A 12,537-nucleotide genomic window follows, 5' to 3' on the forward strand; every position below is an offset into this window, starting at 1 on the left:
TGGTACTAAAACAAGTATCAGGTACCAGGTACTATCCACAGTGGAAAACCCCCAAAAAACGTGCAGAGCCTATTTGCATCGTACCGTGTAGTGGAAAAGCCCCAATACATACCCACTTGCACACAAATGAACTGGTGAGACTATAACATAGAGCTTTTTTTTTATTTGTTAAATAAAACCAATACATCAGCCACAATGCTAAAGACACACTCAGAAATGAGGGGCTGAGACAATAACAAACACAAAGAGAGAGAGAGAGAGAGAGAGAGAGAGAGAGAGATGGGTGAGACTAAAACAGCCATGAGGCAGAAAGCATCATTGTTTTCTGTTCTTACTGTTTTTTATCGTTTACTGTTTGTTCTTTTTTATGCATTTATTGTTGTACATTATTGCCGTTTATCTTATTGACTTGAAAATGTTTGCAAAATAAATGTTTACTATAGAAAGTTTGAAATGGCAAGTTTACTGTGATTCATCTGTTTTATTCTCAAATTGAATTTTCACAATTTTGCAGTTTATTTCGATTTCAATCAAATGTTAAAATGCGAAACTTTCACAAATAATAGTTTGATAATGTCTAAATATATATATATATCCAAATGCATAAAAATAAAATTATGTTACAAGTCATCAGACTACAGTCTTGAACACTGCTGCCATCTACTGGCTATTCTTGTCATGACATGATGTTCAACTCATGTTATTTATATTTTGTTCACCAGATGGCGACAATCTGCCTCCAATATAAGTCACATTCTCATATTTTCTTCATGTTTCAACTTATATAAGTGTAGGTTTTTACTGTACTAAGGTTTTATAAATGTATGATGCATAATGCAAATGAATGGTAAAATGTAGAAATTTTAATGTAAACCAGATCAAATAAGATACTCCAGTAAGTGGATGCTATAGTGAATGGATGGATGGAAATGGATGAAATAATAGCCGCTTTCCACCAGTACGGCTGCGGAACCGCTGTGCGTCAGCAATGGGAATCATATCAGCAATAACATTCAAGACTTTCCGAGTTAAGCTTTGAGTTGCAGGAAAATTACAGCACAAAACAAACAATAAATATATTTGAAATTGCATGTAAAACATTAGCGTTATAAGCGATATTCAATATATATCCCATTATTTCCAATCATCCGTTTCCGTGATTTCATTATGTATAATTTACTCTGTCAAGAACATGTCCGGGTCACATATCACCCCAAAATCACAGTGAATAAAGCAAAAAAAATATTTTTTTTTGCTTAATTAAGCCAATTTTAGGTCCATCAATTGTATAATAATTTTTTTGCATTGTCATAATTTTCATTACAACTAAGGTCAATTTAATGACAGAATTTTCATTTGTGGGTGAATTAACCTTTTAATTATCCATGAAAAATACTGTTATTTTATTATTATTATTTTGTGGTAAAATGTGACCTGGACATATATTGCGAAACAGTCTATTGACCTTTTTTCAACAATTAAATAAAGTAAATAAATGTACATTTACAGTGCGATTGAAACGAAATAAAACTACATTATACACATGCGAAGACGTGCAATTCAATATGAACTTTGCCATCTTAAAAAGGTAAACCTCATGAACTTAAACCGCAATCATTTACACAAAGCACTGTACATCATGGGTCACTTTTCGCGAGCTCTTTCTCGAGTCTGTCTCGGAGTTTGTGGAATGACGGTCTCTTCTTGGGTTCTGTGTTCCAGCAGGATATCATGATGATGTAGATGTCAGGTGGACATTCATCGGGCGGCTCCATACGGTAACCCTGATCCACACGCTCCCTCACTTCACTCACCGACTAAACGAATGAACAAGAACGACAAAAGATCAAGAATCTGTTATGTTTGGAAATAAAAATATTCTCATTGTGAGATCAGGGCCCAGTTGCAAAGAAACCCCTTAAAGGTGCTGTAAGCGATTTTAGCCATTCTAGAATTTCCGCTCAATGAGCCGTTGGATTAGCCACGCCCTCTTTTTCCAAACCCCCCATTCCAAAGGTACCAATTGAGCTTTGAGACCGACACAGAGCAAACAACAGCAGCAAAACAGCGCCCTCAGCTGGCCACTGTTATGAACAACATGGCATAAAAATGGCATTAAGCCTCAATAATTCGCTGCAACTACAATATTTTGAGAACGTGCAAAATGATTGACAGGCAGAAAGATTCAGAGACCACAGACACATATTTTTTTGCTGTTTACAGAGTCTAGAGCTTTCACAGAGGCTGTGAGATATCTCATTAATATCTTTCAGGGAGTAGGAAATGTTTTTGCATACCTTTCCATGAAAACAAACTTTAACTGCACCTTTAACTAAAAGGGTTTCTTGCAACTGGGCCCGGACTTAAAGACAAAACATACGTAGAATAGATGCTTAATACAACACAACATGCTTTATTAACAATCAAAATATAGTAAAAAAAATACACTTTATTTAATAGATTTAAAAAATGTATTTCAATTATTTATTTTGGTTAAAAAACTAAAAATCAGTTCTACAGTACAAACTGGCAAATACGAAGCAATATTAGACATGTTTTAATATTGATATTAATTAGGGCTGTCGATTTACCGCGTTCATTCTGTCCGATTAATTTAATTAAAAATAACCTGTTAAAACAATTGCCCCCGGACCATAATAAGGAAGATTCCTGAGAAATGCTTGTAGTACCACCTGTTTACTCCAGGGGGCAGTAAGTGAAACTTCAGCTGTGTGAGCAACACACAGTTCATACAGTGAAGAAAACACTTCAGCAGACAACACCACAAACATGCGTTATGTTCTTGCGTTCAAAACACTTGTAGCATAAAAAAATATACATTATTTAATAGATACATTTTTTTTTTAAAATACAAATATTTTATTGTTGCATTTAAACTATTAGTTCTGCAGTATAAACTGGCCAAAACAAACCAATAACTTCAACAGAAAAATAATTTAAATTGTACTTCACAATGCATGTAATTTTACAGTAAAATGACATACAGGTAACTATAATTACTTTCGGAAAGTTGCTCACCATCTTGGGGTACGGCTGCCTGCCATATGAAAAGATTTCCCACAGAAGAACTCCATAACTCCAGACGTCTGAATGAGTGGAGAATTTCTGTGGTTAAGAGAACACATTTAATGCATACACATTACAAATACACTACCAATCTAAGAGTTTCTCGTGATCTTACAAACCTTTGCTTGAAACTAGTTTTTATTAAAAAATATAAATTGAGCGGATAGTGAAGGACAAGCTGTGAACAAGTTTCTGGCAATTCAAGCAAACAAGCTCATATTAAAGAGTTTTCATCATTTATTTCACATTTTGACACCAAATAATCGCCATATTCCCATCTGTGTTATTACATAGTTTCCATGACTTAACTATTCATTTATTTTATTGGGATTTCTCCCCAATTTGTAACGCCTAATTCCCACTGCGCTCTAAGTCCTCGTGGTGGCGTAGTGACTTGCCTCAATCCGGGTGGCGGAGGACGAATCTCAGTTGCCACCGCGTCTGAGACCGTCAATCTGCGCATCTTATCGTGTGGCTTGTTGAGTGTGTTACCATGGAGACGTAGCGCGTGTGGAGGCTTCACGCTATTCTCTGCGGCATCCACGCACAACTCGCCACACGCCCCACCGAGAGCGAGAACCACATTATAGCGACCACAAGGAGGTTACCCCATGTGACTCTACCCTCCCTAGCAACCGGGCCAATTTGGTTGCTTAGGAGACCTGGCTTATTCAAACTCGTGACTCCAGGTGTGGTAATTCAACCTTTATTCTTAATTTTTTTAAATAAAAAATAAGATTAGGTGTGTCCAAACTTTGGATTGTTAGTATATATTAGTGGGTAGCATCTCACCTTGTTCTTTAAAGCTTCAGGTGCCGTCCACTTGACGGGTAACTTGGAGTTGTCTGTTGCCTTGGAGCTGATCTTCGCCAGACCGAAATCACTGACTTTGGCAACAACATCCTCAGAAACAAGAATATTTCGTCCGGCAAGATCTCTGTGGAGAAGCTTCTTTGATTCCAGGTGTTCCATACCTTCACAAACATCTCTATAAAGCCACCAAAAAACAAACGTGAAAATACATGAACTTTCTGCTAACTGCACTTTATTTTATTTACATTTTTTTTAAAGTCTTAAACTGCAAAATACTTGAGGAATAGGGTCAAAATGGTGTACCTACACCAACCACTACATGCATTACAATGCACAAAACATTAGTATTGATTGCGTAGTAATTAAAGGTCGCCGATAGTGGATTTCGCCAATACTGATAACAGACTAATCGGGCGATAGTTTTTAAAAATCAATTTATTAAATGTTATAAAAAAAGGCCTTTCCTTATCATGATGGACACAGACATATAATCTACAAGAGTCCAAAATGAATAAAATCCCAGATCAAGTTTATTGTTCTACCAAAATCCCAATAATAACCAGAAATAAATTTGATTTGGTGCATAACATGGTACATTTAACAGTAAACGAGCCCTCTTATTTTGAAATGACAGAGACTTGCCTCCATTACTCTTCTCTGTATTTAAGTTTAAGTTAAATAAAATAAAAACAACTATCTTCAACTATCAGCATAGATTTGTGCAAATAACGGATGGCTCCAAAAAGCAACTATCGGCACCGATTAATCGGTAAAACCGATATATATCGTTCTGCCTCTAATAGTAATTGAAGTTATGGAGGATTAAATACAGTATATGAACATCCACTTTCAAAACAAATACATAATACATGTACATCCATAAAGTCTTACAATGCAAAGCGCAACAGCTGAGTCGAACTGACAGCAAAACGTCCACGTGAGCGAAGAAAATTCACCAGATTCCCCTGCGACATATGAAGGCACATACAAAGTATACAAAGCTTCAATGACTCGATACGCAGATTTGTCTCAAAGATTCAAAGTCCATCGAATTTACGTATCATGTTTGACAAATGAGTGCCATCATTCAACGTGGCTTACCTTTGTCATGAGTTCTGTTATGATGTAAAGTCCATTGTGAAGAATCACACCTAATAACGGTACAAGATTTTTATGATGGAGATTTCTGGAAAAGAGCAAAAGAAAGATTATAAGACCACAGATATAACAGACGGACAGACAGATAGATAGACAGACAGATGCTCACGTCATAACCGATGTCTCTTCGAGGAAGGCCTGAGCAGTTACATCACATTTAATGTTTTTAATGGCGACCCTCCGGCCTGCATACTCGCCCTCAAATACAGCTGAAACATCAAAACCACATCAATGTCATCAAACTGACCGATGCTTGACAGGATCATCGTTGCATAATGTCACTTTTTCCACACATACTATTCTTTTAAAAAGCACAGAAGGCAATATATCAGTCGTCCATTCTGAAAACAGTCGTCCATATCTTGTTAAAACACCTGGTAGTGCTCGGGTAGAACTACACCCCGTGTATTGCATGTTGTATATTCAGAGGAAAAGAAAGCATACCACCAAACTCCCCCTCTCCAATGGCCTCTCCTAAAGTCAACTTTGAGAGATCCAGTAACCAACCGGCTATAAAAACAAGAAAGCAAAAAAAGACTTATTTTCAATGGTGCACGACAAAAATACAATTCTTTGATGACCTCTTTTGGGAAACACTTACATTTTAATAGTTCTGTCTCGGCAGATTTTGCGCCCTCTTTCTTTTTGGGTTTTTGCAGAATCGTAGCGATGGCACTTTTATTTCTGCTGTAAAACTAAAACAACTAGACATTTAGACATAACGTGTGTTTGGCTTTTGAAGAGGCTTTCACACTAGAACGTTTCATTCAGAGTCTGATGTCAGAGTTCGGTCTGACGTCAGATGTTCTAGTAGGAATAGCTGCAGGCCAGAGACCTTCAAATGGGGGTGTAATCTCCAAAAGAGGATGGTTACTCCAAACGGGGGTTGCGCCAACTCCAAAAGGGGGCATCGCTTCCACTAACGTTTAAGGTTAGAGAAAGGGTTAAGTATGGGGCTCCCTATATCTTTAATGGCGGTTTGGAGCTCCAAAAGGGGGGGGCGGGAACTCCAAACCGCCATTAAAGATATAGGGAGCCCCATACTTGACACTTTGAATAAGGTATAGGGCAAGCTCCAAACTGCCATTAAAAATATAGGGAGCCCTATACCTTACTTAAATTGTCAAGTAAGGGGCTCCCTATATCTTTAATGGCGGTTTGGAGCTCCCGTCCCCCCTTTAGGAGCTCTGCCTGCATCTATATCCTTCTCGTAATTTTAGGGTTTGTTGACATTACATCGTCATGGCAACGAAGTTCTAAAAGTGGTTATAACTTCACACAGATGCGGTTAGTAATTGATTTAAAATCATGTTGGCACACATATTGTTTACGTCTTGTGTCTATACTTTTGAAATAGTATTTTAAAGTTGACGGACTGGCCCCATTGACCATTGTAAGTGTCTCACTGGAACCCAGATTTCTGCTTTTTTTTTTTTTTTTTTAAAGAAAAAGAGGAACTTGTCAAAATAAATTTTCGTGGTAATCAATATTATGCCACAAATGCGGTCGATTGAGCTTAACTTGTTATGAACCTGGAATACTTCTTTAAAGAATGGAGTCGTGGTGGTGTAATCGGCTAAAGCACATAACTGGTAATCAGAAGGTTGCTGGTTCGATCCCCACAGCCACCACCATTGTGTCCTTGAGCAAGGCACTTAACTCCAGGTTGCTCCGGGGGGATTGTCCCTGTAATAAGTGCACTGTAAGTCACTTTGGATAAAAGCATCTGCCAAATGCATAAATGTAAATGACGCAATCGTACTCTGGTTTGGGAGAAGGATATAGCAGCAGTCAGTGCTCCAAAAGGGAAGCTCCAACCCACCAGGAAAGATAAAGGGAGCCCCTAACCTAACCCTTTTACTTACCGTGCGTGGAAGTGGAGTTGGCGTAATCCCCATTTAAAGTAACCCCGCCACCTTCTGGAGTAACCCCACACTCTTTTGAAGATATCCGGCCTGCAGCTATACCTACCTGCGGTTTGAAAGTAACAAACAAACAAAAAACAGACAGGCAGGGGCAGGAAACCGAACTTGAGTTCAACTGAGTTCGATCCAACTTCAAGCAATTAAAACAATTGTAAAATCACCTCTCCAAGGTTGCAGAAAACCTCTTACACCAAGAAAACTCTTAGTGACAACCATGCCTTCAAGCTCTTTTTTTAGGAAGCCTTCGAAATATTAGACCAAAAAAAGAATGAGTAGATATGTTACTTCCCCTTAAAACCACAGGACACTAGTAACGCAGATGTGTCACTGGAAAACAGCGATAAACAAAGAGATGCTAAATTTAGACCTACGTCAGAGCTTGCCTTACATTGCAACCATCGTTTGACAAGTACCTCTATCATGTCGATGAGGTTGTAGAAGAACTCTTTGTTGTCAATGGTCAGTTTGCTGTTTTGGAAGATGACTCGGTAGTGATAGACTTGCTGTTTGAAGCAAACGCAGAGTACGAAATCACCAGGGTGCCGAATGGACTCTCGAACTAGGAATAGACCGTCTTCCATGGGCCTGAGTTTACTGACCGCCTGTTGTCCTGAGATCTTTCCATGAAACCAGCTAAAGGTTGACAAGAGAAGATTGTTTGAGGTTAGCGAGGTTTAACCTACCCCATAGATATACTGCTAATGAATTTAATGGTCAATGCAGACCATAAATAACTTCTGTTTTCATAACAGCACTGGCCAAACTGGCACATACTAACCACTTCCTGTCACTTCAGTTGAGTAACAACAAATATATTAGATTGTGCCTTTTCACATTGCTTCATAACACCTAGATATTATGAACATTACCAAACTTACGGCATTAAACTGAGTTTCGTGTCTATACGGAGGGCCTCCCTCTCTCTGAGGTTCGAACCCAAGACCAATCCTTCTTCTCCGGTTTTGTTATGTCTCACTCTGTACTCTCCTTTCCTCTGAAAAACACACATTGGTTACTCAAGGACTGGTGACTTTAAATAGGATAATTGCTAAGATGTAGTCAGATGTTTTTTATTTTACCATTCCTGGCCCCACGATTGTTAGGACATCTGCTTTCTGATATGGTATTTCACCGAATTTAGGTTTGCAATACTCCTTTTTGGCAACACACTGTGTACCCGACGTCCAAGTTTTCTAAAAATAAGTACAATAAGTAGCAGATCTGAGAACCTATTTCGTTTTCAATGTCCAAGTAAATTTAGCAGGAGGTCTCTCTCTTACCATGGCCATGTCTTGAAGTATTAAAACGGCACTAAACATCAGCGCCTCGGAAGCACCTACAAAAACCTATTTCGGATGATAGCGGTCAACATGCATTGAACTGTAAATGTATAATGAGCTATATAAAATGCACACTTGCATACTGATGAGCCAGAAGTTTATGACCACTCAGGTTAAACAAATAACATTGATAATCTCCTAACAAGGTCACATGGATCAGATGGTAGGCGAATAATCAGTTCTTGTACTCAACGTCTTCAATGCAGGAGAAATGGGCAGGAGGAGTAAAGACCTGAGCGACTTTGACGAGGGCCAGACGACTGGATCAGAGCAACTCTGATTCGGCGAGGCTTGTGGGGTGCTCCCGGTCAGCAGGGGTGAGTACCTACCGACAGTGGTCCGAGGACCACGATGTTGTCGCCCAAGGCTCATCGATGCGTGAGGGCAACGAAGGATATCCCGTCTGGTCCGAACCGACAGAAGGTCTACTGTGGCACAAGCTACTGAAAATGTTAATGATGGTTACTGGAGGAATGTGTCACAACACACAGTGCATCACACCCTGCTGCGTATGGAGCTGCGTAGCCGCAGACCAGTCAGAGTGCCCACGATGACCCCTGTCCACCTTCGAAAGTGCCTACAATGAGTACGTGACTGTCGGGACATCGTGTGGAGGGCCGTACACGTGTGTGCTGTTTCTCTGGGAAACCGATGGCACCAGGATGTACTGTGGGAAGACAACGAGCTGGTGGAGGTTGTGTGATGCTCTTCTGGGAAATCCGGCCATTCATGTGGATGTTAGTTTGACAAGTGCCACCTACCTAAACATAGTTGCAGACCAGGTACACCCCTTCATGGCAATGGCCTCTTTCAGCAGGATAATGTGCCCTTTTACACTGCACACATTGTTCAGGAATGGTTGGAGGAACATGATGAAGAGTTCAAGGTCTTGCCCTGGCCTCCAAATTCCCCAGATCTCAATCCGATTGAGCATCTCTGGGATGTGCTGGACCAACAAGTCCGATCCACAGCGGCTCCACCTCGCAACTTACAGGACTTGAAGAATCTGCTGCTAATGTTTTGGTGCCAGATACCACAGGACACCTTCAGGGTCTAGTAGAGTCAATGTCTCGATGGGTCGGCGCTGTTTTGGTGGCATGTGAACGACCAAGAGCATATTAGGCCATAATGGTGTGGTCATAATATTTTGGCTCATTTGATGTATAGTTATACAGGACATTGCAAAACCTTTTAAGCACATGGGAAAAATTTTGTTTTTGTGCCAGATACCACAGGACACCTTCAGGGGGTCTTGTACTGTAGAGTACATGTCTCAGCAGACCGGTGCCATTTTGGCGGCACAAGGAGGACCAACAGCATATTAGGCAGGTGGTCATAATGTTTTGTCTCATCAATATACATATACACACACACAAAATTACACTTTTTTAAATTGAATTATAATATATTAATAAATATAAGTCTAACATAAAGAATATTTATAATAAATGTCGATTAGATTATATACAGTGTTAGTAACTGCTAATTGCAATGTCTGAAGTACACACATAAGCTTCATTTCACTTGTGTAATGGCGTACTGACAATAAAAGTGAGTTCAATCAATAAAAATATGCATCTTTAATATGCATCGTTTTTAGCCCTAAATAAGATGAAATACATAGAAATTCATTAACACTTCACATTAATGCATCAGCTACAAAGAACAAACAATGAATCATATATTTCTTTACATAAATAATGAACTTTTCTTAATAACTGTTCTTTGTTAGTTCATGGTGCATTAACTATTAACGGATACTTTTGATGTTAAAATGGTTTTACTATATGTTGAAATTAACATTGATTAATTAATGCTTAATTAGTATTGTTCATTGTTATAATTCTTCTACACAATATTACCCGAGTCAAAGGTTATTTTAGCTCTTGATAGAGTTCAATGTTAACAGCATGTTTAAAGATCAAACAATATCCTTCAGATGTTTAAGAGAGTCGTTACTTACAGCCAAGACGTTGTGTGAATGGAGGAAGGATTTGTTGAGTTATTGTTGATGTTCTTACACAATGAGAGCTGTTATTATCAGTGGCTTATTAAAGACACAGGCTCACTTCCTCTAAAACATCGTGCTTGACATTTTTTCCACCACAAGACTGTGTATGACCACTGAGGTTTATAACAGCAAAAACAACGTCATTCTGATAGTTTTATCTATTTATTTAGTGAAGCAGCACTATACAGATCTTCAAATCAAAGTCACACGTATATTCACATTCCTACAAACGATAACAAACACACAGCAGGAATATTTTTCAAATGCAGTCCATTTTTGCATTATACATTGAAAAGGTGCAGAACGTAATTCAAGCGACAGATAATCAATATACTACTAATAATGAAATATATTAATATCGATCTTTCTAGCAAACCGCACCAGAATGTGCATCTCTCTTAAGAGTTTCCTCTTATAAAAGTGTACGAATAGAGAGGTATTACATTAGATTATATTGCAATATGAAGAACTGGAAATACACCTCCTTATTTCACATTTCAAGCACTTTAAATGGCTCGTTTGAACTTTACCGCAAGCACGAGTGAAGAACCACAGAAGCACGTTTTGTATGCGTTGATCTGGAAGTCCAGGCGTTTCTTTACCCTGTCGAAACGTTAAAATGACAAATGATTATTCGCTACACGGCAAAGCAAATCAAGTAACGACTGCAGCACTCGTGAAGTTATGAGAATCGATTTTTGTGCGCTGTATGATGAATTATAAATCTGATCTTTTAACTTTAACTTGTACAAATCCAGTGTAACGTTGTTAAAAAACACAAAAACACATCAGAATATACTTCCTGAATCTGTGTTGCTTTAAACAGCTTATTCATAATTTTCATTTTAAAACCGTTATTTTCTTTAAGATACACAATAGACGAACTTATTTCTTTGCATTCACATCATACATATTATTATTATTATTATAAAGTGTTATATAATCATATAAAATAAAATCCAAAAGTCTGGGACCAATTTGAAAATTAAGGACTCAATCTCATTTAAATACTATTTAAAATATTTTAAATTTAAATCTAGTCACTAATTAATACATTGTTGCAAATGTTCTGATTGTTCTATTGTTTCTATGGAAACAAACAAGATGCGCTCTGGAATATTCAGAATTCTTATCGAATAACATGTCAAATAAATCATGCCAGTTCAAGTGCATTTTGACATTTAAAACAAAAGGGGACGTATTAAGAATATCTGATGTAAAAATGTATGTTTTTATGAACCTTTTCAATCAAATTGCTATGCTAATAATATCATTATTAGCATAACTTTGTAACATTGTCGTTAAAAAAGTGTCAATGAGAAAACTGGCAAAATGAAAAAAAAGAGGAATTTTCACTGGTGATCTCAGACATTTGGGCCTCACTGCATGTGTATATACAGTGGCAAGAAAAAGTATGTGAACCCTTTGTAATTACCTTCATTCATGTATAAATTTGTCTTAAAATCTGGTTTGATCTCCATCTATGTTACAATAACGAAAAAAAAAACACAATCGGTTTTAACTAATAACACACAAATGGCATTGTTCTTGTACAGTTTGAATACGTCATTCAAACATTCACAGTTCAGGCTGGAAAAATTATGTGAACCCCTTGGCTAATGACGTCAACGGAAGCCATTTAGAGTCACGAGTTGGCAAACCTGGCGAGATTGGAGGTGTGGGTCAGAGCTACTTTGACTTATTCACAAGAAGCATGTGCTGACGTGGTCCATGCCTCGAAAACAATTAGATCTAAGAAGACCTACGATCAAGATTTGTCGCTTTGCATAAAGCTGGAAAGTGTTATAAAGTTATCTGGAACAGTTTAGATATTCACCTGTCCACAGTTAGACAAACTGTCTATAAATGGAGATGATTTAGTACTATAGGTACTCTCACTAGAAGTGGCCGTTAGATATTCATCTGTCCACAGTGAGACAAACTGTCTATAAATGGAGACGATTTACTACTATAGGTACTCTCACTAGAAGTGGCCGTTAGATATTCATCTGTCCACAGTTAGACAAACTGTCTATAAATGGAGATTATTTAGTACTATAGGTACTCTCACTAGAAGTGGCCGTTAGATATTCATCTTTCCACAGTTAGACAAACTGTCTATAAATGGAGATGATTTAGTACTATAGGTACTCTCACTAGAAGTGGTCATTAGATATTCATCTGTTCACAGTTAGACAAACTG

The 12,537-nt window shown here is 38.0% G+C and overlaps 1 protein-coding gene across 2 annotated transcripts; it reads right to left on the bottom strand.

The window, feature by feature from the left end:
- Positions 1-167: 167 nt before the first annotated feature.
- LOC127641031 (megakaryocyte-associated tyrosine-protein kinase-like) lies at positions 168-10,336 on the bottom strand. Of its 2 annotated transcripts, XM_052123775.1 has the most exons (13): positions 10,287-10,336; positions 8,264-8,329; positions 8,063-8,176; positions 7,862-7,977; positions 7,397-7,616; positions 5,660-5,753; positions 5,503-5,568; positions 5,168-5,267; positions 5,002-5,086; positions 4,792-4,865; positions 3,880-4,075; positions 3,040-3,126; positions 168-1,817 (listed from the first exon to the last, which is right to left on the bottom strand). In XM_052123775.1, exons 2-13 carry the CDS (start codon positions 8,300-8,302, stop codon positions 1,638-1,640), a joined length of 1,371 nt encoding a protein of 456 aa, XP_051979735.1. In that variant the 5' UTR covers positions 8,303-8,329; positions 10,287-10,336; the 3' UTR covers positions 168-1,637. The 2 variants fall into 2 exon arrangements, with proteins under 2 accessions (XP_051979735.1, XP_051979736.1); XM_052123776.1 differs by lacking the exon at positions 10,287-10,336 and having other exon boundaries at positions 8,264-8,408.
- Between the last annotated feature and the right edge of the window lie 2,201 nt (positions 10,337-12,537).

Source organism: Xyrauchen texanus, chromosome 50, assembly GCF_025860055.1.
Source record: "Xyrauchen texanus isolate HMW12.3.18 chromosome 50, RBS_HiC_50CHRs, whole genome shotgun sequence".
In the NCBI taxonomy this organism is placed as follows: Eukaryota; Metazoa; Chordata; class Actinopteri; order Cypriniformes; family Catostomidae; genus Xyrauchen; species Xyrauchen texanus.